This window comes from Caloenas nicobarica, chromosome Z (assembly GCF_036013445.1).
Source record: "Caloenas nicobarica isolate bCalNic1 chromosome Z, bCalNic1.hap1, whole genome shotgun sequence".
Lineage (NCBI taxonomy): Eukaryota > Metazoa > Chordata > Aves > Columbiformes > Columbidae > Caloenas > Caloenas nicobarica.
Window position 1 is genome coordinate 85,709,781 of NC_088284.1, and position 27,320 is coordinate 85,737,100.

At 39.0% G+C, this 27,320-nt stretch overlaps 1 protein-coding gene across 1 annotated transcript in view; it reads left to right on the top strand.

Moving 5' to 3' along the window:
• The window catches only part of CRB1 (crumbs cell polarity complex component 1), a 105,494-nt gene extending 78,715 nt beyond the window's left edge, over positions 1-26,779 (top strand). The window contains exons 11-12 of the mRNA XM_065656066.1: positions 2,968-3,094; positions 26,564-26,779. Coding sequence (XP_065512138.1) covers positions 2,968-3,094; positions 26,564-26,779 — 343 coding nt within the window. The remainder of the gene's footprint in view (positions 1-2,967; positions 3,095-26,563) is intronic.
• Positions 26,780-27,320: the final 541 nt, after the last annotated feature.

Sequence of the window (27,320 nt, forward strand, 5' to 3'; positions counted from 1 at the left end):
CCAGAGGGTAACAGCCACAGGCGTTTTACTGTCCTGCAGAAATACAAACAAAGTAGTTGTTTAATTCAGCGGTTCCTTGCTTGAGTGGCTTTGAGGGTGTGAAGGTATAGCAGTTCTACTTAGACAAAAAAAATCACACATTAATGCAGCAAGATTCAATCCAGTATAGTACCATTAACTCCAGTGGAAGATATTTCTTAGACAGCGTTGTACACTTGCTTCTATGTGCCTGGTTTTTGGCTTCTGTGCCGATTTTGTATACGACAAGCTAGAATGTTATCTTTCCACAGGTGGGGGCACATAAACACACTTATCCTGCTCATATATAAAACTCAGCTACCATACACTGACACACGAATATGCAAAGCTGTTTCATTTTCACAAATATGTGTTGTGAATATACAATTTATTCTTTCACAGGGACGGTATGAGATTAAATACCTGCTGTTGTTGCAGTGTGTTATTTTCTCACTGAATGCTGAAGTATGAAAACAGAATTATTATTTTAAAAAGAAGTTAAGAAATACTTTTTCCATGTTATAGTTTAATCTGAAATAAAGGCACCCTCCTCATAGTGAAATATGTATCTTGTAGCATATTGTCGCAATTCACACTTACCATTTCATAATGTTCTATAAATAGCTGTGAAGCAGGGTGGTCTGACAGCCTCAGGGCATTAAGTGCTGTAGAAATGTAGGAAGATGTTGTCCCAGTCAAGATACAGTCTCAACAGGTAAGGGCACCTTTTTGGCTAGTAAGAAAGAAAATACCATACCTGGTCTTAGTGAAATCAGCATTACATCAGAGAAAAATAACCAGAAGTTCAACAGGACCAAGCTATGTTGGCTTTGCAAGCACAAAGAAGTTTTCAACAAAAGCTTTTCTTTCTCTCAAAAACTTTTGGGGAAACAGCACAGTAAGCTATAAAAGACAGATGAAATGAAAACTTCCACCCACTCAACATACAGTGTAGGTGGCAGACACATCCGCATTGTACTGTTTAACTCAGCCAGAAGGTCTGTGTCCCACCTCACAGTCTGAAAAACAAAAACAGTGAAAAAGGCAAATAAAATAAAACATAAAAAAGTAAAAGCATTTCCTTAAGACACTTCTTTGGTGTTTACATTTCTCAGGACTTCAATGTAGAAGTACTTTTTTACTTTTCCCTTCTTCCTTCCCCTGCCAGGCAACTTGCTAACTACAGCTTTGGGAACGAGTCCTCCTTATATCCATCCCACTGGCTGGCAATAATCTCTATTTTATGGTTCCCAGGATTCTCGTATCGAACGGCAGCCTTGTACCAAGCATACTGCACTTTAACTGACTATTACAGCAAGGCATTCTTCTCCAATGTCTCAAATTGACTATTTGTCCTCTTTTCCTCCAGGCTGCCAAGCCATGAAGCAATAGTACTTCCGTGCATGCAGATCTTAGTGTATCAAGTGAGAAAATTTTACCCCTTCTTTTTTCAGAACAAATTCAAATGTATCAGTGAATCAGAAAATGTAAACTAAAACGCTTTGTATTTTTGTATATAGATTAGATTGAGAAGGCAGGTATTTTCCTTTGAGACAATATTTCATCCCTCAGAAAGCCATTGATTCACAGTATAGAGAAAATAGTATATTTCTATGTCAATCTGTTGACTCGGGATCACAAAAAAAGCCCAATGAACTTAATAATAGGTGGAACGGAAATGTGGAAATATTACTCTTCATAAAAGGAGATATAGTCTCTTGAAAACAAATGTTTCATTCAGTTCAGGCTGGGATTTTCAAAATTACCTAAGGAAGATAGATTTTTAAGTATTCCTGAAGTTCAGTAGGATATAGGTGCCTAATTCCCTGGAAGATTTGAGCCGGAAGGCAGGGGAGGGTGTATTTTTTTATTTGCATGGGTAAGTTCATAGCTGTAGAATTTTTGTACCTTGGATACTTTAATTTAGCTTTTTGAAGTATATGAATATAATTTACCATTGAAGGAAACTGTTGAAACGTTTCAAGAGATTAATAAAATTAGCTAAAAGGGTTTAGTATAAAGAACTGTTCTTCTCCAGTGTAACACTTAAACTTTATTGCATGGTTATGAGTATGATTGAACACAGCAGTTCCTTATAATTTGGAGGGAGTTTCTCACATTTTTCTTCAAGAATAAACCTGCTTTTTTTATCTAGAAAACTTAAGATTAACTGTTAGCATTGTTTGGAAAAAAAAAAAAAAAAGGAGCAGGGAATTAAAAGGGAACATTGTTGGAGCAGAAAATCACCAAATCATAACTAGTTTTCAGACAATCTCACACATTCCTCATTAGTATTCAATTGGTTGTTTGAGAAATTTTAAGAACTCAAATTTCCTTTATCATTAGAATTAACTTAAAAGTACTTTAGAGTTCATTTTTAAGCTCACAAAGCCCTGTTCTGCACCATTCTTACCATTCTTGGAGCCCATTTCCTCAGAGAGGCTGGATAGGAGATTCTGATGGGCATCTATTGGCATTTCAAATTGAGAAAAGAAAAGCAGGTGAGCATTCCCGGGGCACTCAGCTGGGAAAAACACACATTTATTTGACTTACATCCAGACTACTGAAAAGGAAAACGTGCCCTCAGCTCCCTGGAGCACCGAAAAGAGATAAGCAAGCTGTTGGCAGCGCTTGCGCCAGATCTAGCTCTAGAATCACACACAAACTTTCATTTCGCATTGCTAAGCACCATTAACCACGAAATGTTTTATGGAGATGAAATTTCTGGCTTAACTATCCATGTTTCAAAATAATACAGGAAGTTCAGGATTTGCGTGTGGCTAATCAGGCAGTTAATGAAATCATAAACACGTGTGGAAAGATGCCACAGAGTTCTAATAGAACAACCCCCTCTTCCCTCCCCCAAAAGCTTCTGAATTAAAAATGTGCCTGTTCAGTGCATTTGATTTGTGATTTCGGATGCTCACTATTTGCAATCTTTCTTCTAGGTGCGAAAAGGACATTGATGAGTGCAGCTCCGACCCGTGTCTGAACGGGGGCCTCTGCCAGAACCTACTCAACAAGTTCCACTGCCTGTGTGATGTGAACTATGCTGGAGACCGCTGTGAGATCGATGTAAGCGACCTCTCCTTTTTTGTCTCTTTACTGTTGTGGCAGAATCTCTTTCAGCTTCTCTCCTATCTTATTCTACGAATGGATGATGATCCAGCAGTCGAGTGGGGTGAACAGGAAGACTATTAAGCAATCTCTAGACTTTTGTATTTTAATGCAGCAGAAGATGCCTTGTACCAAAGAGCTTAGCAAAGCAATACAAACATCAGGGTTGTTTTATATTTCTTTGAATGATTTTCTATTAATCACTTTGGATCTGGTTTAATTCTTTCACGTAATTTTAGAACAAAAAGCTAGCAGATCTTGAAGTGTCTCATCCCACCTCCACCAGAGCATTTCACTGCATACACACTGCCAGTGGGCAACAGTGGGACACACCAAAAGGCAGTACACGTTCACGAGAACTACAAGATCGCTGATGGTGGCCATTCAAACCCTACTGCAATGAGTGGCAAAGACCTGCTGCCTTCAATGAGGCTAATTTTACCATTAAATCTTACAGATGGTGACTATCTCTGCATCACATACCATGTTCATTGCTGTTTCTTTGGCAGTCAGGTCTAACATCTGTTAAATCATCTAGGATATTTTTGGATAATTAGATAATGGTGTGGATTAGCAATTGGCAACATGCTGAGGATGCTCTCACATCCACTTGAATTAGTGGCCATCCTGCACTTGTATCAGTAACCTTGAGCCTCTGCTCTGGTAGCCTGCACACCTCCTATATAAGTATACTGAGATAAAACACAGCCATCTTAATTTTCATCATGATTCCACTTTCAGGAATGGCCCAGTAAGGACATCAGACTTTAAAACCATAAATTTGTTATTTATTCAAAGATTTCTACAACTTTAGGTAAATCTATGTTATCCATCAATAGATATGAGTGTCATCTGACTAAAGTGTGGGATATGGGATTTTTCCTTCTTAGGAAGCAATCAAGGTAATTCAGTTGATTGGTTGTCCATGGATTGCTTAAAGAATGAAAATAAGGAGCCTGAAAATTACAAATACCAGGAAGTTTAACAAATAAATATTATGTATGGTTGCCCTTGAGAGCGCGGACACAAATGAAGTAGATTGTTAAATATAGAACAGCAGTAAAAAGTGAGGTTTTGTTTTTCGGAACAATTCGTTAAGGCAAAAACCATTTATGAATGGTTCAGCCCTATTTTCAGGCATTCGTGATCATATTTGTATAGATTCTGTACTGCTCTTAGTCATTTAAATAGTGTCCTTGAGTGATGATTCAAAAGAATAAGTGCTTATGAGGTGCCGTTTTATTATTAAAGGGTATGGCATGTAGCAGAGTTATAGAGAAGACTAACACTATGCACTGAGATTTCATTACTTCAGAGAGAACAGCTGATCTTTTGCAGAAGCCCTTGAGCCCACTGGGATCAGTTTCTCCCACTTCAAACCTGACCCTGTTTCTTCAGTCGTAACCAACTTGCTGTGGTTTGGACTCGGAGTGTTCATGAAGAGCAAATCCCACCTTTAATTCTACAGTTGCATTAAGACACCTTAAAATGTGTATAAATGAGATGTCAAGATTAGCATTTTGCCATGGCAGGATATAGCTGAAGCCACTGCCTGAGGATCAAGCATTTATTTTTTTTTTTCCCCCACCTTTCATAAATGTCCCAAAGTTTGTTATTTTTCTGAATACCATTCAGCACATAATTGCGCCAACACTAGTGTTATTAAAAAGTCTACTCCAATTTTCGGGCAGGAACCACATTTTTTTGTGGAAAAAAACCCATGGTAAATCCCTGTGATATGTCACATATTTCTGCCTCAAGCATCTGCCTTAGTATAGAAACTTAGGCATCATATTTACTTATAATAATTGTATTACACAAGGATAATTTCTTTGCTATCTTTATCATACCAGAAAATTGATTGGAGTAATTTTCTTTTTCATCTCTTATTAAAAAAAAAAAATAATCAGCTAAAAGATCCTTTCCGCTTTGTGAGCAATCAATATACACAAGATGGGAACACGTTTCCAGCACTGGGGATGAAATTAATAGAGCAGTGTCAGAAACAAAACTATATATTCTATCGAATGTAGGGCTCAGTTATCTTTCTTACTGGGAATCACATGTAATATTGTGAATTATATAACACAGACAAAGACAACAAATCAAAACCAATCTGCATTTTGGACTTTTTTAAAAATGAAAATACAGTTTTGGAAAACTCTTTTTTACTCCAGATAAAGTAATGTGATCAAATCTACAATGTCAGAGGAAATGACTTTTTTTTTTTTTAATGAAATAAATATTTCTGTGTGAAATGTTTACATTTTGGTTTAAAATATCAAAGTAAGAGAAAACAAAATGAAAACATTCACCTTGTTTTGAGTTAAAATGTCAATTTTCTTTCGTCTGGAGAAATTTAAAATAATAAACAACATATTATGTTGGAAATGTTATTCCAAACTGTAGATTTCATTTAATCATAGCTAAAAATGTTACTTTGTTCAGTATTGTTGAAATGAAAAATGAAAAACTTAAACACAAAATAACTTGAAATGAAAACTATCATATGATATCAGAATGCTGACTAAAAACAAAGAAATAAGAAATTTTGAAAATTCAAATGAAAAAAAAATGATGCTACTAACCAAAGCTATTCAAAACAAGTTTGGAGTTTATTTGTTTGTTTTGGGGGTTTTTTGTTTCGTTGGTTGGTTGGTTGGGGGTGGTTTGTTTGTTTGTTTGGGGTTTTTTTAATCAAAATTAAGAAACTTACAATAAAGTTTTGTGGGGTTTTGTTTTGTTTTTCTTACTGGGTTTAGTTCAGATCCCACATAAGTAAATTGAACTGTTATGTACTTTATGTAATATACAGTACAGGATATACTACAATAAGCAAAAAAATAATCCTGTTATTAATGTTGAAGAAAGCTAGAAAGCGATACATGTAATAGCAGTATGTCTGACATACTACAGCTATATGCATAATATGAAAAACAAAGAATGTATCTGTATGGAGATTCTAAACCTCTTTCTCTCCAATACTAGAAACTTGATATAAGAGTGGACATATGATAATACAGGGTTTACATGGATTTACAGCAATACGCAAGCTACTGACCTAGAATATATTAGCACAGCACCAGTTCACTCTTTCTTTCACTGAGTACGCAACTGTAATTTAATTCTTTCCTTCCTCTAATGCCTTGTCATCATGAAACATCTCCCGATTTCAGAAATGCTGCTCCTTTCCTCTTTGTACTTCTGTGTTCTCCACTCCATTATGCACCTGTACATAACTTTCCTACCTTTACACACAAAATAAACCTTCTGCCTTTGTCTCTTTATGTCTGCCCCTTGTTTTCTGCTAATGACTCTGTTCATTCGCTTTGAGTGTGCCATGTTTTCTGAACATTTGCACTTTACAGGTACACCACACAAACACTGAGGTTGCATCTTCCCAAGGTTTCTCCAGCAGTGCTGACCGTGCAGGGCAGGGCTGGTGCTGCTCAGTGACGCGGTTCAGCCGCCCAAACCACTTCAGCTGCAAATACTGTGTTACCCACCAAGGGTGACCACCTGGGTAACACTTAGTGCCTTACAGAGCTCAGCTAAACAAGCCCCCAGGCCAGCGATTCAGAGATAAAAGAATTTTATCCATATGGCTTGAAGTGACTCCTATTACTTGGTTCCTCCCTGCGTACTGTCAACACTTACAAAACTCTTGAGTGTTACAAGGTCTCTGTTAACATTTTGATGGGTCATCCCTTTCCATTGAGCTATCGTAGCCCATAGGCTGGACCTGTCTCACACACAGGTCTTCCAACACACCCCGTGGAGAACAGACTTGATATGTCTAGTTTAAAAGGTTAAAAAATAAAGAAACAAATGACAGATTAATTAAAATAACTTTCTTGTGTATGTATATTATCCAAAGAAATGCAGTTGTGGGACAGTTAACAGAAAACAGCTATATAAGCAAACATGAAAAAACAGTTGGATGAATGATGACACTAAGCACTGATTTTTTTTTTTTTGTAAATCCATCCAATTGCTAAGGTTTTTTTTAATTTGAGGGGTTGAAAAGGCCATTATTGATGTTTAAGATATAACAGCAAGATCTTAATACATCTCCAGTGTTGCATTTTTATTGCAAATCTTTTGATATTTGTTTTTTTATTTAGAACGCAAACTCACAGACATGTTCATGCTTTTGTGAGAATCTCAGTATTCATTTATAAACCAGCCAAACAAAAGAAATTTTTAAAAAGGATCATTCAATTTTGCGTGTTGAGAAGAGCTTAAAAAAATAGCATCTCAGTGTGCTCAGGGTTAGAGGAGGGATACCAGACATGCAAATGAAAGAAAACAAACAAGCAAGGTCATGATTTTTTGAGACATTGCTTGTGGTATTGAATACGGGTATTATCTGTAATGGATCTGCCTATATTTTGATACTAAGATTCAAATTGTTTTTCAGACACCAGTGACTGTCATTCAGAAATATGGGTAGTGAGAAGTATGAGAGTTTGGGCTTGAGGAAGAAGTAAGTCTTGTGAAAAGAAGGGAAAGACAGCAGTGATGGAGGTACTAGAAGGAAGAGCAAAGAGTATCAGCTGTAGGATGAAAGAAAGGGTTTTCTTTAATGTGTTTGGCAAACACAAGAGAGGTACTTCACCAGGGAAATACACACAGGGAATTATAGAATTGCTTTATTGACGATAACTCCTACTTCTGACCCTTAAAATCCAGGCTCTGACTGACCCTCCTCTGCAGGTTCTCTAGCACAATTTGGCCTCCGGCCAGTATCTTCGCAGTATCCTGTCACAATTTGTCTACAAAGAGCCCATGTGTTTGTGAATTGGAAAACATCCTTGATTGGTATGCTTACTTGAATTCTTTTGCTCCCAGAACATTTATTCTTTAGGAAACTAGATCCAATACTCAGTTTACTCAGTGTATGGGACTACAGTATGTTGCTGAAACTAAAAATAGGAAAAAAGCTGCTTCAGACTTGCAGTGATGAAATCAGGCATCATTCTTTCATTGCAAATATTTTTTCTGGCCTGACACCCAAAAGTTCAACCAAGGCAACACTTTACTTGTACCTATTAACTTTTAGCACTTGACCTTACATTTTATATCTTGAGTTAGTGATTCTCCCAAAAAATAAGAAAACTTCTGTTTGCAATGAAAAATTCTTCAAAATTTCTACTTCAGGAACCACAAACCCTGGTCTTAAGAACCATAGCCTAAAGAAAAAAGCCACAAAAATCCTCCAGCAAGTCTTCTTGCTGCGTTACTTACATTGCTATTATCTGAAATAGATCTCCAGAGAGTGTAAAAGAGAAAAAAAAAAAAAAGCAGCAGAGTTTGGTTGTTCATTTTACTTTGTGTTTCAAGAGTGCCCTGAGGCCCCATTAGGCTCAGGACCACATCCTGCTAGTGCTGGGCTCTGCTTGTGCTGGTAAAAGGCAGACACGTCGTCGGGCGAACAGCTCAGTCTGTACTTCGAAATTGTTTCTTGAATATTATCATCAGCTGCACCTTTGGGACAGCACTTCCTCACAAAGCATACCCTCTCCTATTGTACCTGTGAATATACATGAAGCTGGAAAGCGGTGGTGGATTTCATGTCCCAGAATTCAAGTTCTACTTACGGTAGCTACTGCCGTGCTCTCTGATATGCCCCTTCGTTGCTTGCATGTCCTCTTCCAGCTGGTACCGTTCCATCCTCCTGGGTGCAAGGACAAGCGTCATGCACTGGAGGTTACAATTCACATTTAGTGTCATTAAAAATACGCAGATAAGCATGTAAGATATGTTCAATATTGAATATAAATTCAATAAAGCTCTCTCAGGCTTCCATAGCACAGACACACAGAATTTTGATTGAATCTGCTCTACAGTGATTAGCTAATGTATTCATTAACTGCAAGGGTTAGTAATGTGAACATAGCAAATGATACTTAATTACAATAATTAATGCCTGGTGATTCATGAATAATACATTCCGTAGCTATTTACATATTCATACTTGTGAGGCTATTAATGGATAATTACCATTTGACTAAAAGATGTGGACATCAGGAATGTAATAACTACACCATTTTCCCTCAGTCTCACTGTGACCTTAACTGTTTGTTTTGTTCTTGTATATCTCTATCTTGCTATTATATAGAGAAATAAAAAAATACTTATTTTTAAGACCTGTAGAGCAATATAATCGCAAATACAGCCATACAGGTTAGTTTTCACGTTGCATCAGTTCCGAACCAGTATTCCCACCAGTTTATGTCTTGAGGCTACGAACAATTTAGAATAATTTTAGGATATTATTTGAAAAGAAAGAAGCAAACAACATTTCACCTTCTCTTTCCAGCAGACAGATTCTCAATATTAGGAAACTGAGTGCAAGAGCAGTGTTAGTCTTCTACTTCTTCAAACACAAAAAAGCCAAACCAAACAAAAACAAACAAACAAACAAACAAACAAATCCCAAAGAAGAAATTTACACACTTGTTAGGGAAAGTATTTGGTGAAAGAACTTTGTTTGCTCTGTGATCAGTACAGATTTGTTCTCATCCTAAATTTACACCCTATTGCAGATGGTTAGGACATTTCCATACTTCAGAGTTTGTTCATTTGTGAAACTAGACAATAATATTCATCCTCAGGAGCGTGGTAAAATGAATAAGTAAAGCTGAGTAGGTCACCTGAAACTGAGAAGTACTACCATCCTGATTTTCAGACAAGCTACGCACCTACTGCCCCTCCACAGCACCTGCTGAGCTGTGAGTGCCCCAGGTCACCGAAAAGCTTGTCCCAGCTGTCATAACCTATAACCTGCGGGGACTGAACAGGGGGTCTCACCATACGTGGGGGTCAGTACCAGTTTCCCCTCGTCTGGTGTGGCTGAACGACATGTAACTCCAGGCAGCAAGATGGGGTCGAACCATTGGGGAGCATCAGAATGATGTCTTAGTAAATGAGCGCATTTGTATCTACTGACTTTTGACTTCTCCAGTGCTCTTGAAGCCTATTGAGGAAGACTAATATGTACAGTAAAATATCTTCAAAATTAAACCTTTTTTTTCTGAAATTCCCTGTCCTGTGTAGCTAACTCCACTGTGTTTGAGGTCCTTGCCTTGCAGCAATATAACCTCATGAAATCGGAGATGCTTAAAACCACTCCTTTATATGCTCTAAAGTCATACTGATGCCAGTGATACTTGAGGACCAAATGATAGGGCTGAACCTCAGTTCACAACCAATGCCCTCAGTCTCCAGCAACCATGGCAATCTAGCCAACCCATGACACATTCCTGCTGGCTTGCTTTTCAAGTGAGAAGCAAGCTGTGGGGTGGGAGAACTATCAACGAGCAGCAACCCACTCTCACCTGTCCGTTTTCGTGATGCTCCTATGATCCAGACAGGGAGCAGACTGTGGGAAGGAAAGTAGTCTAGTCTGTATAACCCCTGTTCTGTAAGGCTGCTGCTGTAAGCGTAAAGGGTATTTATTCCCTGGTGCTTCTGATTTATTCTCTGTAGTACCTCACCCTGAGAAAAACCTCATCATGTCAACTATTTGGAGAAACGCACTGTACAGCACAGGTAAACTTATTACAGTCTGATGATAGGTTATTGAAATAGTATTATTTCATTGACTGAAATAAGTTTTTACTATTTTTATTAGCCTAGCAGAGTCAGTGTAACTGAGCGGGGGAAAAGCTGGAATTTATTTGTTTTCATGTCATTCACGTGGTTGTAGATCACCCATCATGGCAGAATTGTTACCATTGATGGTAGGAGCCAGAGAGAGCCCTGCTTTATTCCTGTGCCAGGTCAAACACGGGGTAAGAAGAAACATCTTTAGATTTGTAAAATGAGCAGCTCCGCTCTGGAAGTCATTGGAAATGTCACAATGCCATTTTTACAGTTGTTTTTCAGAGCAGAACAGTCCCTTAATACCCTTTGCTATTTTCTATTAGTTTGTGCTCAAAACACATGATTTAACTAATACTTCTAAAAGGATATTGCAAGAAACACATTTAATATGTGTCATAACATAAGGTACAAAAACATTAGGATGCAAAGACAATAAGGTTATCTGATGTGTCTTAGCTGGGAAAGACAAGAAAGCTCCTCACAAGGCCAGCATTACTGCACGCATCACTGAAAAGCAGTTGCATATTTAATGTACGTGGTAAATATAAGCAGAAAAGGGAGCCCAGATGACACATGACAGCATAACACCCTGCAATACAGGAATCGGCTCAAGTACGGTATTCACATAACACATTTGGTATTCAGACTAACACGTTTTGTCTGTATACCATCCTTTATGTAGCAATGGCATTGTTTTCCTTTTTCTCACCTTCTGATGTTTTCCCTGTAGACTCACCTTCATATCACATGGGCATTTACTTCAGTCATTGCTCACTTTATAACACGTTCATCCACTCCATGCCTGCATTGTTCAGATACTAAATTTTACATCTTTTCTCTCATATGGTTCATGAGACTTAATGTTCTTTTCTCTTTTATCTGTTTTTTCTATCTTTCAATAATGTAGCAAGATTAGTACTAAGGGAAGGTATTCTGAACATTGCCTTAGAACAATTAACTCATAAATTTAAAAATAATACTCTCCCTTTTTTTTTTTTTTTTTAGTAAGGGCAGGAATGAATACTTCTGTCTTCCAGTTATCTCTGTAGATACAAAAAGCATAATTCTGACCTCATGCTAAGGACTATCCAAACACAAATGACCATTCCAGTAATTCTGGTATTTCTAGCCATTGCTATGATCTAATACCAAAACTCTGCATGTTTCCATTTACTTTGCTTTTTAAAATACAATTGATGAGAAAATAATTTTGCTGCAAGTATTGAAAAGTTTTTGTTTGTACTTAGTTGACTGTTTTCCACTGAAAACAGAAATGAAGCGGTGTTCAGTGGTAAATTTTTTAAACTTTGTTTCTAACAAAAAGCATGGATATTTATCTAGAGAACAACAAAACTGCAGTGATACCCCAACAGCAGGCATTAGTTACCTATGGGCTTCCAGTTTTGCATAGTAAGATGCTTTTTATTTGCTGGGCAACTTGACCGGATACTGCCTGAAACTAGACCATAAATCTGTTTTAAATCCATAAATTTCAAATAAATTAATTGATCAAAAGTTCCTAAACAAAAGAAATCTCCAGCCTCACATTCAAGATGAAAAATATAATTTGGGCTTCCACTTGAGTGCTTATGAAAAGAAAAAGAAACTGGACAGAAGTTAGGGAGTTTATCGTGGAAAAGGTAACATACTGAGTGCGTAGCGCCAGCAGTCTCTTGGGATTCAGTGTTTGTTCTCTTCACTAAAATTACGAGAACTGAAATGTGAGTATGAGGCTTTAAATGGAATTTATTGACAGACCAGGACCAACATGGCTTCACGGGAAACTCATTCACCACCATTACAATTGGAAAGATCAAGAGTTACCTGCACCTTAGATATGTTTATATGTATAAAGGATGCCAGATAAAAGGTAAATATGGACATTTCCCAGGTGCTACCAATTAAGCACTTTAGCAAATTACCCACATTTATTCAGGTGCCTGAATGGGAACCATGGCCCTCGATTTCAACCACCACCTTATTTAGATAGTGATAGTGCTGTAATTCCTGAATGTTATGGACATATTAGCTTAGCATAACAAATGCATCTTGTAGGCTAGCGTTAATGTCTCAGAAACTAATCATATGCTTAAGATTACTATCAAAGGTCCATGAAATCATGTTGTTTCCAGATAAAACAAGGCTGCCTTCATATCTCTTTATGAACTCCACCTATAGAGTACATTCTTGCGCAGAGTATTTTTCAGTTCTTGTTACAAAGTTCCATTCCTAATAACATCTGAAATTTTTTGCGCACTTTGCTAGGTCTACAGAATATTTTTCCACTAAAAAGCAATAAAAAGAATTCCTGTTCTTGAGGATATAAAAAATATTTCCAAATGATCAGGAACAGTTATCTGTTTTGATACACAGAGCCACTTAAATGAGAGGCAGAGCTTGTTACACAAATATCTGAGCTTTGTACCAAAATAACTGTGCAGCAAATACGACAGTCCTCAAGTTTATTCAAACGATATTTGGAAGAAAAGATTATTCACTTTTCAAGAAGAAAAAGAGCAGTGAAATAAAAAAAAAAAAAAAAGAAAAGTTATACTGCTGTAATTCAGTGGGAAGTACAGGAGAACCAGCAGCTTTACAAACCTTTGTAATTATTTAATAGGAGCAGATTTTGCACTATCGCAGACAACTTTGGTTGTTGTTGGACCCTGTGAAATGCTAGGGTAGGGATTTTGGAGATTCTCAAGCACATAAATAGTTGGGGGTGTAATTTATGCATTACTGAAATAAAAATAAATATTTCTTTTTATGCCAGTGGGTAGCGGATTGGGATCTTGGCTACTGGAATTAACCTTGCTAAGCCAGCAGCTCTTCAGAGCGTAGCTCACAGAAGCCAGGTCGGAGCCTGGGAGCAGATGGTGCTGTCTGGTGCAGCACGGATGATGCTCCGGCTGCGCTCTTCGTATCCCCCAAGGGAAAACACTCTTCCCCCTCTTGCCCAGGAAATTGTTTGGTTCTCTTATTGGGGCTGATTCAAATCCCTCAGTGAAATGGCAGCGTAGGTATAACATCTCCCCCACAAAATTTATATAGTGGTGCAACCGTTATTTTTTTTTATCCCAAAGTCTACCGTTTTGTGAACTGATGCAGCATATTGCACATGAGGGTCACATGAGACACTGTGCTGTGTCTCATGGAAAACTTTTTTGGTCCTTTCTTATTTCATTGTTTACTTTAATCAAACACAAAACTCATTCAGGCCAAAAGAAAACACTTGGTTTCTATACGTATGAAAGTGTAACATGTCCTTTACGGTAGCTGTAAACCCACTAGTAAAAACTGATATCTTCTGCCACTTTCTGCATCTTTTCAGTCTGTGATATTGTCTGGGAACCTTGGAGGTTGCTGAGGATCTCTCTGGAGAAGCCAGTACAGAGACGAATCCCAAAGAAAACCTCAGTGCTGTCAATATTGCCCAACATTCTTGAAGCCACCAAAAAAGGTGGTTTTGGAGGAGACCCTGGAGGCACAAAGTGATGCTGAGGAAAATGAAATTACTACACAAATAGGAAAATTGTAAGCAAAGCGGATTTGTAAAAATCATACAGATGGAGACAGTACTGAACGATAGACTCTATCTTAGTTAAGAATGACTTGATTATTTTAAGCGAATGCTTGGGGCACATCTGTAAGGTACAAAAGTGGTTTTATCTTGTCCTTTACTGGGAACTGAACAGAGAGACTAGAGACCAAAAATCTACCCCAGGATATTTTAACCATGACACTTCAAAAAATAAATAAAACATTATATAAATCTATAAAGCATAAATAAACCTGCTGCTGTCTTTGAAACAGTGAAGTTCTCTAGATGGAGTTCACATGAAAGTAATATTTCCCTTCAGTACTCAGCTGCCCCCTCCCCTGGAGAACACTCAGGTCTGATGCACAGGCTGGTGGGAGGGTAACTGGCCTGGACCCAGAGCCCCGAAACAACATCTTTCTCCGCTCAAAACTTTCTTGAGGTGAATTCCTGGCTTGTGAATGCTTTTTTCATCCTTTCCCAAGAACACTGATGAAAGAAGCCAAATATTTTCCCAGAAGGAAATGCTAATGTACGACACTTCTGTCAAAATCATATATAACTCACCTGATTTTCTGGTTACCTTACCGATCTTTAAGTAAATATGAAACTGGGAATATTTTAGGGAAACATGCAAGTATCAGTCAGAAGAGTTTCTCAGAGCCATAAAGAAGCATCTTGGAAATCACCGATTAAGTTATTAATTGAATTCAATAGCTTATTTGTGGTATGAAAAGTAAAGACAGCGAATAAGCAAAGCTTCAGGTCCGTGGGACTTCAGAGTGGGATTATGGCAGGGGCTGAACTATCTCGCAGACCTGGCCAGTTCTCAGTCTCGATGGAAGCGTTAGAGCCTGGACAGGGCTGCCCTGGTGTGACTTAGTACTGGGACTGACTGCAGGCATTTGTGCAGGCCGTGTTTAGGCAGTACAAAGAGATTAAATTTGATTACCATTTTCACCTTAGGGTGCCTAACTGATCATAAGCTAATCAGGGCCCTGTTTGATGCTTCCGTTTCCCTCTCTGACAAAAGGGTATTGGCCTGTTTTAAAGGGGATCTCCAAACTGAAAGCTACTGTTTAAGAAATAAGGCATCAAGGATGGATCTGAGAAGGAAGAACCACTTAGGCTGCCTGTCAGAGGACAGCTCTGGGATCTGAGAAAGCTGGAATCAAAAGGGGGCTTCTGTCAGAAATAGCTTACACCTGCAGATAAAGGTGGATTTTAACCTCACTCCACATACTGTAGAAAATGCTACTTTCAGCCTGTACTGAGGAGCCTCCAGATCTAAATTACTCACCTGGCTAGAAACAGCGTTGAGTTGCACTCATGGTCAGTGTGCCTTGCCTTGGAGCACCAGAGATAAATTCAGTGAGCTCAGCCAGCAGGTTATTTTCCTATAAGACATATGGTCTTCAAGAAAATCTTCTGAAAGCGTAGGAAATCTTCTTAAAAGAAAGACATGGACAAGGCTGCCATTACTTCCTAACATCTTCCTAACGTCTCTATCCTGATGTACAATGTATTTTCTGTTAGTTATCTTTAGGTGGCAGTAAGGTAAAAGCATGGAGTAGAAAGTTAAGAGAAATCTCTGATGCATTTTTAGAGACCTTTTTCTCAAGTATTGTGCTGGCTATAAAACAGAAAGGTACTACATAAACCACTTGCATCTTCGGTAGATACCCAAAAAGCAATTATTAGAGTTGGCTTCATCCAGATCACAATCAGATGCAAACCTGTTGAATGCCAGCGATATTAATAAAATTACTGTATATTATATGAGGTATGCAGTACTTGATCCAAGAATTCCTGAGGACAGAGGTAAGCGTCACAGTTAGAGACAGATTCATATGTTCCTATCAACAAGCACACTAAAAAGAAAAAAGCTACAAGAAACAATACACTCACTGACAAAATCAAACATCTGAATCAAGTTTAAAATGGTTTTGAGGAGTAGTTATTGACATAAATGTTTATATTTTTTCATTTACACTTTTCACGTATGCACCTCTTCCAAAGTCTTTCCTGAAGCTAAAATGTAATGATGTCTCTAACCAACTTTCTACCAGAAAAAGAGCCAGTAGGATAAGAACATACTCAAAATTTTTATCAAGGAATATAATTAGCTAAGCAACGCGACAGTGTTATGTAGCGTGCTAAGGCAAGTATTATGTAGCCAATAAAGATCTATCTTATACCATTAATATTTACAGTTGGAAGCACGAGATGGCTGCAATCGAAGTGCTGCACCCAACAAAGGCTAGCTGTTGACTCGATACCTTGTTGGCTGACAGTGTGAAACAGTCAAATAGCTACTTACTTCATCACTACTTGACAGCATAATATTAATGCTAGGTAGCAACACATGCCTGTTTTGCAGGAGCTCAGCACCAAACAGGGAGAAGAATTTCATGGAACAGTTTTGATACCGTAGGCTTAGCTTATTAGCAGAGAAGCGGGAATGGACAATATCTGGCAATTAGGAAATAAAGCAGGAATCATAACTCTGTCTCTGCTGTACCATACACCACTGACCCACCTATTATGCACCATTGGACAGAGCAGTTTCTTATGCCCTCAGGAAGTGGGAAGAGGCAAGACGGACAGCCTCAGCCCAGGTTGCACTAATTCTTACAGAGAAGCAAGGTCTGGGGGAGACAGATGACCCTGCTTCACATCATCACAGTCAGGGACTAGAGCCCACAGAGGGCGTCTGTCTGTGATGTGAGTCTTGGATGGGTACTTAGTGCTGTTCTCAAAGGTCCGGTTACAGAAATAAAAGAACATCTACCACTAGCATCACTAATTAAACAAGAGATTTCTAACCTCAACTGTTGTGTGCTAAAAAGTGGAGTTTTGAGCAACCAGTTCTATGCACACCATTCAGATTGCACAGCTCTATTGAAGTAAACTGAAATTGATAATGCACACGCAAATCATGCCTGGTGAAAACAAAGCACGTGGAAACAAATTAGTGAGGAGAAACAAAATACAAAAGGGCTTTGTTCTTCCAGATTTTGAATACCTCAGCAAAATTCCTCATATTTTCCCTACTACAGAAAAGATTGGAATCTAAATTCGGAGAAGGAATATGTGCAAAAGTCAAAAAATCAGAAGTTTGCATTAAAAATGGGTTAGTTTCATCCTTGTCATAGCTGTTGATAGCCTATGTTATTGTCTCCTGCCCTATTCTCTTACCCAAACACTGTCATTCCCATCAGCCCCATCTTGAATGTTATAACCTCATCCTTCATGTTTTGACATGCATTCTTCCTTCTCATCATTTTAACTATTTCACTCTGCCTAGTGACTCTCTCTTTGCCTCTTTTCCTCAGGAACTAACTGTCCTGCCCTCATCATCAGCGCTGTAGCGTATTTCCTATTCTTCTTCTGCTTTTGGGTTTAACCTACCGACACCCTCCCACCCACTTTACTCTCCCATGGCGACAGGAGCAGAGTTCCTCAAAAGTACACTACTGTGTGTTCTTCAAAATCCCTCTTCAGGAGTCATTTCTACTGTGGTGACTATAGGGATGCAATAAACTCAACAAAGCTAAATGTGGGGCAATGACAGAAAGTTATTGTTTTCAGTGATAGTCTCTTGATTTTTAATATCATCCATTCCTTCCTGCAAGATGCTTGCCTGATAAGGCTTTTATCCACCACGAAGATTTATTTGTATAAAGTCTGCCGTCTTGAGGCTGCAATGCAGTTATACCCTATGGAGAAACACCACCTGAAACATCACGCTGTTATCTATGTACAAAACCAATTCTATATGATACCACAAAGCATTTCCTGAACTGGAAAGGGATGTTACACCCCAGAGACAGACACCTTTACTAAAACATTTGTCTAGTCTGCAATGTAGCAGCTATGGGACAAACTCCTCCTCAACATGATTTGGCTGGATTTGCACCAGCTATAGATTTTCCCTCTTATGCTTTCAGATTGCAGCAGATGGTTAAGTTCCTACACCAGAGGCTGTTGATAGAATTTTAAAAGGAATCTCATAATAGCACATTGGAGCTGCACATTTAATCTGTGCAGCATCACCAAGATGATCTTAAAAAGAGCTAGAGCACTCTTACAAAATTAGCACTGGCAGTTACTGCAGAAACACTATCAAGGAGTCTTCTCAGAGCCCACAGCTTAATGAGAGCTTCCCTCCAAACTGCCAGCCAAATCACTTCTCTATGTATAACCAACGCTGCCGAATGAAAAGGCGTTTAATACTCTGTCCTGTGAGACACTCATCCAGCAAAATATCTGATGGAGACTCTAAGGGTCTACTTACGTACTTCTGGCTTTGGTGGGTCCCTGGCTGAGCTCACGTAAAGTACTGTGGCCAAAACCAGAAACAGTATTTCTTCTGCCTAAGACAGACCATCCCAGACTTACTAAACACCACTATTTTCATGGCTGGGCCTCTTCCATTAAACAGTGAATGTGTCAGACATCAATATTACAAGTAGTTAAATAAATAATTACTGTACGTAGCCTGTTCTTTAGAGATGAATTCCTAAAAGTGAGCTTCGGAGCCTGAAAAGCTACATCCAAAAGGCTCACTTTGTAAACAGATGGCTACCTGAGGCAAACATTCCTGCAAGTGCTAGCATTGAGGAAGGGGTAAATTATTTTCATTTAAACACAGCACAGTTTCCAAGTGGTCCAGGAACAGTCCTGCAGGCTGGTGTGGGGAGGAGGAGGATGTCTGTCTATGCTGATCTGACTGGAGTATCGAGACTAATGTGAATAACACCCTCGCTTAAGTGAAATCTGGTTTGCAATTCAGTCGCAACACTTCAGAGAGCTCCACCTCTAATTTCTTGCTCAACTATAATTAGAACAAAATTCCTTGTTAACTTCTGTAGAGTCACAACAGTGTGACTTCAAGTGTCAGGAGGGAGGCTGTCAGCATTTCTTCATGAGGCACTTCCCTTGCAAGCCCAGCTAAATCCTAGATTCAATCATCGCCGACTTCTTCATTTTCTCACAGGACACCAGAGATGTAATTCTTCCCTAATAAAAAAGATTGCATTTTTCTGATCTATAACTGGTCAATCCAGTGATCAGTTTCTCATTATAGCTGCTGACACTAATTGTGTCTACATTTGCACTTTTCAAGAAGAATTTTCAGACTAGCAATAGTTTACATTTTCCAGGAAGGAATTAACTCGAGCTGTCACATTTCAACTGACACGAATTATTCAAACTCTATTTCATACACAAATATATACTAGATAGAGGTGGTAGTGAATGTAATATCTTCAGAGGAATTTTAAGAAAATATTTAGACAATAATACTCACCAGAAAATAGAGAAATAATAATAAAAAATACTTACGAACATTATTCTTCAAGGTGAGCTGCCTATATATATATTGTACTGTGGATCTTCTGCACACATCAGAAGTCTTTTCCTGCAGATATCAGGAAAACAACTCAGAGGCTGATGGCAGAAACAGCAATGGCAATGATGAAAATTCAAGACTGTGTGTATGTACTATAGATAGATTTTTCAGAAGACTACAGAGATAGATGAGGGATGACAGAATAGCCTCCTCCCAGGGGACATGGTGTCAAAGGGAGAAGTTCCCAAGATGTGGAGAGAAAAGCAGTCATGCTTACCTTGGGGTGTTACCTGGCATGCAGAAGGCAAAGCTACCTGTGACCAGCACCACAGCCAACACGTAGCAACCGCAGGCCAGCCTGAACTGCAGCAACAGGCTGGCTGGTTGCAAGGAAAGCAGTTGCATCCTTAGGTCGCAGAGATCAGGTATTCAAGGCTCCAGGTCTGAATCAGGTTCTTCTACAAATCAGCCCTGTTCTTATTCATTAAGGAAGGAAAACTAGAGAGAAACCCTGCAGCGGTCTGTCCAGGTCCATTTTTTCTCTTGCTTTCTGCTTCCGAGTTTCAGAGAATTCAAATAGTTTTCGTACCAGATATTCCTGAAGCTTGTTAGACACCAGGTTTAAAGTACAGCAAATATCACACCATTCAGGAAGAACTTCCTTAACACACAGAGGGAAGAAAAAGGGCTGTTCATTGTCGCTGCCACAGAAAAGACTCTTTTGAAGCCCACAAGATAAACTGAAGGCTTGTAAGATGTGCAGAAGGAAAAGGTGTTGGTGGCCTCGCTAGTGATAAACAGTGGAAAATCACCTAAGATGCACCACAGACATAGAATGTTGCTTTCTTTGTTGCCACAGGTACCAAAGTAGAAAGGATTAATTATTCAAGTACCTGAATAATGACTGTGTATAGGCAGACTCAACAGAGATAAGTGACCACGTGGGCAACAGCATGAAGAAGGAAACTAGGATAAAACATTAAGAGGATAAAGCAGTTAAAGGAAATAGATGATGCGTATGGAATTTCAAAATAGTTTGCCATTTCCAGTAGCCTATGCAGGGTTCGGCTCAGCTGGACAGGAATCTGCTCTGTTTAATGAGTCCAAAATGGATTATTGGTTCAGCTCAGCAGCCCAAAAACTGGGTCAACGTGGCTCTTGAGACCCACTGGCTGGTGTTCAGCTCCAGCAGAGCAGCTGCTTTTTACAGATAATGCGAGGGAGAGCAATAGGTATTTGCTTGTGAAGGTGAAAAAAAAATCATGGAAAAGGGACTTCATGTGCCACTCATTTAGGGTATTTATATCAGAACAAATTCAATCTATAGATTTATGGCCACTTTACTGCTGTTGAAAACAAACTAGTCCCACAATCTGGGGTTATCAATGCAAATCATTGTAATAGATTTGTGTATGACTGACTGGATTTCTTCTAGAACTACTGGGATTCTTATTTGAATTCAGCATTTAACAGAAAAAAATTCCGATAAGATGGTTGTAAATCCTCAATGAAATCAACTCATTGTATCTATGGGCTTTTTAATCAAGTTAATGGCTTTTCGTTGGCTGCTCAGTATTATCCCTACATGCCCCCAAACCTTTCAAAGTAATTCTGACATGGATTAGGACCACTCGAGCCAATCGTCCCTCATTACTGTAGCAAATGGTTTTGATTTGGGGGCAGTAAATCTGGATGGCGTGGATCAGATGTTCTTACTGTGAATGAAGTGATAACCTCGTGAGTGGTGTCAGGACTTGGGATCTGGAGACTTTGCTGGCAAAAGCTCCAGCTGCAGAATTCCCAGAAAGCCCCGCATGTGGCAGAGCAGGGAATTCTCTGGGGCTTGGCAGTCCCTGTGTTTTAAAGCTTGAGCTGATGTCTCTGTCGTGCAAACCATCCAGAATCAGGAACATTTCTATGCGAGTGCTGAAATGAAGGCTAGTTCTTAATGCCCAGCAACAAGAGGCATGCCTCTGCTTTCAGAGCGCATTATTCCTTTCACATCCCGAAGACACACATGCTCTCTCCAAGCCACGCTTTCCCAAGCAAAGCTTGTGCCAGGGTAGCAGCATCCCAAGCAAACTCATGCCGCTTCTCTCAAACCCACAGCGACTGCTCCGCTGGCACCGCAGCTCCCTCTTCTCTCTCCCTGATCTGGCTCAGCCCTTGGTGTCTGTGGCCATAATTCTCAGCCCCCACATTGACATAAAACAGGATTAGATCAGCTAAATCGTGCTGATGTAAAACACACAGGAGGAAGAGGCCCTGTGTATTTCGCTGGCTCCCTTGTGCTATTCCACCTGCCTTTGACATTTGGCACACATGGAAACATTAATATATAGCAAGTCCCTAATGTCTCCCTCTTATAAAATAACTGTTTGGAAGGCAGCTTGTTTAAAGGTAAGCATACATATTCTGGATTGACAAATGCTACTGAGCTTTGCCTTGTGAACTGGGCCCTCCTAATCCAAACTGTTCACCTACAAGGCAAATCAAAGAACCAAGACTGAGCAACCAATCTATTTCAATAAACAAAGGAAAAGCAAAACCCAGCCCTAAAATGAATTTTCACTCTATCCAATGATTCATTTCATCTAAACGTTTTAAATATTTTTTATTTAATAATTTTTAAATTAAAAAAAAAAAAAACAACCAAACAGTCAGCTTTGAAATGAAACAACCAGTGAAAAGCCAAAATCATTTGGCTTTTTAAAAAAAGACCAAAAAAAAAATTTTTCCTGCATTTCCTCCTCTTTGCAGATGAAGCTATTCACCACATGAAAACTAAATTCAAGAATTTCTTTCAATTTTGCCCAAATAAATCCATGTTGCTCCACCTGACATCCAAAGACAAATACAAAGAACACGCTACATAAAATATCTTCGTGAGAAGCAGATTGGCCTTCTGACGTTAGCAAACTTCATTTTGTTGGTATCACCACGGCACATGACATCGTCTTGCCATCAGCATCCATTACCATTATGGTTACAGCATTTACTGGCAGCTACTGTATATTAGGGGTAGGGGAGCTCTCACAACTGTTCTGTCACTGAGTACTTATTAAACAGGCTCATAAGATAATTTGGGTTGGAAGAGCCCTCAGGAGGTCTCCCAGTCCAACCTCCTGCTTAAAGTGTAATGAGAATCATAAAGGTATTGCCCCGTCAGAAAATTAAACATCCTTCAGTGTATGGGGCGGGGAGGAGGGTGTCTCATAGGCTTCCTCAACAACAAAGGTCTTTAGCAAAAAAATGCAGTAACTTGTTTCTCTTCACAAATTTCCAGTTCTCCTGTGGCTTTTTTTGTTTGTGCTGAGTCAAACTGAAGTTTGCCTTGCTTTTTCTTTTTCTTTCCTGAGCTTTCACATTCTGCTTTCGAAGCTCTAGGCCACAGAACACGTCTTGTGTAGGACACTGCCATGGCTTTCTGATATACACATCAAAAATTTGTATATTCACAGCAAGCAGCCATCTCCCAAGCGGTCAATTCACTAACCAGATCTTAACAAGCATGCTTGGGGAAGCAAATAGCAGCCGGCGTGATATGAAGCTGAAAGTGAGGTGGTGGTGCGGTGGTCTCACCAAGGAGACGTCAGCTCTGCATTGCTCACTACCCAGCGCCCTAGGACGCCCGCAGCCACGGGTGATCCGCTACGCAGCTGTGAACACCCCGACAAGCAGCATCTGGCCTGAGTAGTCCCATGGTGGTCAGAGGGGCTCTGCTCCTCGAAACACCAGAGAGGTTCATAGCCTAGATCTATGGTGGAAGCAACAGGCAAGGACTTACCAGAAGAGCCTGAAGCAGTCATGTGGGACCTTTACGTTCGAACTGCTTTTTTAAAGTCCAGTCCACACCGTTATGCAAAATACACAGTAGGGTCAGTAACAGAAAACCTCTCTTTCTGCTGTCTCAGCAACACCTTGTTTCTAAAAATGCTGCTCAGTCTTTCTTTTCTTTCCTCAGGATCACCAGTTACAATTATTTCAGTCTATCGTCATCACTGAATACTGTGATGAACAGACTCCGAGATGACGGGGGAGGGGGCGAACTTTTCAGATCTTTTTTTCCTAATCAGCCAGTTGATTTTACAAATTAATTTAACTGTTCAGCCATTAATTACTAAAGAAGCAGTTGATTTTGACGGGACCAGACTGCAGAGCCTTCTGGCAACTCTTGTTATCAGTTCAGTGCTCTTGCTAAGGGGGCTACCTATATTGTAAACTTGGGCAGGGATCTGTGGGCTGATAAACCTGGGGACAGCACTTGAATGGTAGGTTTTTTTGATCAATAGAACTCACCCAAAAAGATGGCATAAAAGACAGTTTTTTCATATTTAGAAATCAGAAGCAACTTAAACACAGAAATAAAATTAGCTTGTGTATCTGATGATGGTAATAAACTCGTCTCTCCAGATTTTAATCAGTGGGGTAACTCTTTTTACATATTGGCTCACGAGGAAGTATGTTGTCCAACACATACAGGCAATTTGGGCAATTTTCAGTAGTTTTTTCAAGTTCAAGTTACTGGCCGACCAAACTAAATCCAATGAGTGAATAAGAGTTATGAAACATAAACGAGAATTGCAATAAATCATGTAGTGATTGCTATGATAGGTAATGTTTCTGTAATAAGTAGCTATTGCAGAAAATAATAGTCCTGTTATGTTGGTTTTAGCTTGAGAATAAGGTTTAGACTCGTGACTGCATTTTAACAAGTTACTCTTTTCTTCTCCCCAGCTACTTTGCATAATGCTTTTCTTTAAGAAATAAAACTAATTTGAAGGATCTCATAAATGAAAAAGTCTCCATAGATATAGACACACAACAGGAACTGAAAGAATATGGACTGGAAAAATAGAAGAATAAGTTCAGAAATTTCACATATCGGAGACCAGTCAATACCATCCATTTGCCTATGGTAGTAAATTGCTTTCACAAACATCCTATTCAACTCAAGGATCAGAGTTAACTCAGACTATCTTGGTCCTCAGTTTCCCAGCACGGACAATGACATAAAAGACAGCTCATGAGAATAAAAATTCCATTAAGAACTTTTGGTCTCTCTGAAACAAGAGTAATGATGCTCATATAGTCTGAGTACAGAGAAAAACTACGATCTCAAATACATCTGTAACACCATCTCAAGATGAAATGACCTTCCCAATCCAATACAATTTAATAGACTAACATGTTTCATGCCACCTTGTTTTAGGGTTGGAGTCACATGGTCTGTCACCTCCACTAGATTATTTCTATTGAAAAAATGTTTTAAAAATCATAGGAATCATATATTTAGCCATCAAGGACAGAGGAAAATGACATCCTAGCTGGTCATTCATCCCCTAGAGAGACTCCCTGAGCAAAACTTCCTTTTATTGTTATAGTAGGACCTTTTACATCAGGGTGGAAGTAGACAGAAAAAGAGAGGAAGGCTTGTTTTAACATTTTTCCTGTGGCATTGTCGTTCTTCTGCAAAGGCATCTGAGCAGCCCGAGTCCAAGCAACATACACAGGGCACTGCCACAGCAATAGCAGCCACGTGCGGCACGTCCATTGCTGAATGCAACATCGTCGTCATTCTCAGGACCGTAATTGCGCTTCCTTAGAAATGACGAGTAAGCAGGTGACTAAAATATCCTCTAACATGTAGTATCTAACTGGGAAACGGGCTTTGACCTGCTGTTTTCCATTTCTAAATATTTTGGGATTTGAAAGTTCAGCCTCAAGCACACATTTGTCTATGGCGGTTCAGCTGTCACTTGTAATACAAATGAAAAGATGATGGATGGCAGAATCTGCCCAGAAGTTCAGTTCCTGCTAGGGTCATTCTGTCCATGGTGACCACTTTCCATACTAACCACATCACTTCAGTGGCTTACCTCAGCATAAGCATTTAAAAAAAAAAATCTAAATTTTTTAAAACTTTTTTTTATAAAAGCACATATGTAGATGCATATAAAATGTTAATCTACCAACTGTAAAATTTCTTTAGTGTAAAGCCTTTCAACTGGCAGATTTGTTTATGCGCACTGTGCCTTCTGACATTATCACATTTCCCACTGCCACATGAAAACAGAGCATACTTACATTCATCCTCTACTGCACTGCTTGTGTTTCTGTAGATGAAGCTATAAAGTCTACATACAGAAGAAGAGCTGGATGAATATTTTCAAACATATTTGTGAAAATACACTGCTTAATTTCTCACTGAATAGATTACAGTTGCACTCACGGGCAGCCTCTATACACTTATTTCATGCAAACATGCTGGTAAAAAAGTTTACTGTAAGGAATGTCTGTAGAAATAGTACGTTTTACAAAAACATTTACAGTCAACAAATTTTCTGTATGTAAGAACAAGTATTCACATAAACTTGACTCCTCCAGCAAAAGAAACAAAAATGTGACTGAGTAGATATCCAGACAAAATAGCTCGATGTTTCACTTGCAGTAGCAAAGACTAGCAATAATGTATTCACAATCAAACTACAGATAATGAATTATTATTAAGTGTGATATATATTTTATATATATACCTATATTAAAAAAATATATATTATATATTATATATTATCTATAAAGTGATTAGGAAAATAATTGCTGAATTAGTAGTACAGTTCACAGGCATATTAACTCATGGGTTATTTTCCAGCAGAAATGACGTTTTCAGATGAAATGGGTCATTATATGAAACTCATCCAGCTCTGCCTTGTATATTAAATAGCCAGCATCCTGTGCGTAATTTTCTGAAGAGCTGAAAAAACAAAATCTGGAGAGGCTAATGTACTTATATACCAATAAACGGTGCTTCAGCAGTAGCTCATCTATGCAAAGCCCTATCCATAGAATGATTTTTGTTTTCCTTCCTCAAGTGTGTCTCAGTATTCTCTTGACCTAAATCATATTGCAATTATTTCAATCCTTCCAGTTGACAACTGACTTGATCTCGAACATATTCGCCTCCATTGGCTCAGTAATGCTGGCCTTGTTATTGATCCTCTTCTTGGCAGTTGTGGTTTCAGTCATCGCTGCCAATAAACGGGCGACTCAAGGGACCTATAGCCCCAGCCGGCAGGAGAAGGAGGGATCCCGGGTAGAGATGTGGAACATGGTGCAGCCACCGCCGATGGAAAGACTGATTTAGAAGAAACTGCTCCTCCGCCCTGGAAGATGGCTGAAAGGGGACAGTGTACACATGTTAGATATGTTCATTTTCATTCTGGCACCAGGAATACTCACTATAAAGATTACAATGACTTTGGGCTTTCAATATTTTCAATATTTGCTCTTTTAAGTTCAATAACATTTAAATTCTCTTAGCATTTAAGTGAATCCATGCCATTTTTATCATTGTTTTGGACCAACCCTTCCAAGGACAATTTTTATTTACACAGGAAACTCCAGCCTGGCTAATCAGCAGTAGGCATTACAGACAGTAATATAGGCTGCCAAAAAGCATGCTCAAAAACATTTCCCAAAGCTCATGCTCAAAGCACCAGGAAAGAGGCAGAAGTGGCCTACAGGTTAAGCACTGGCTTAGAAATAATTATGACAGACTTTGTGCTTCTCCTGGTGCTCAGAGTTCTCATATGATCATGGGCAAACAAATTTTTATGCCTCATTTTTCCTTTTTTTAAAACAGGGATAATCCCATTTAACTACCTCGTAAATCTCAGTAGGGAAAG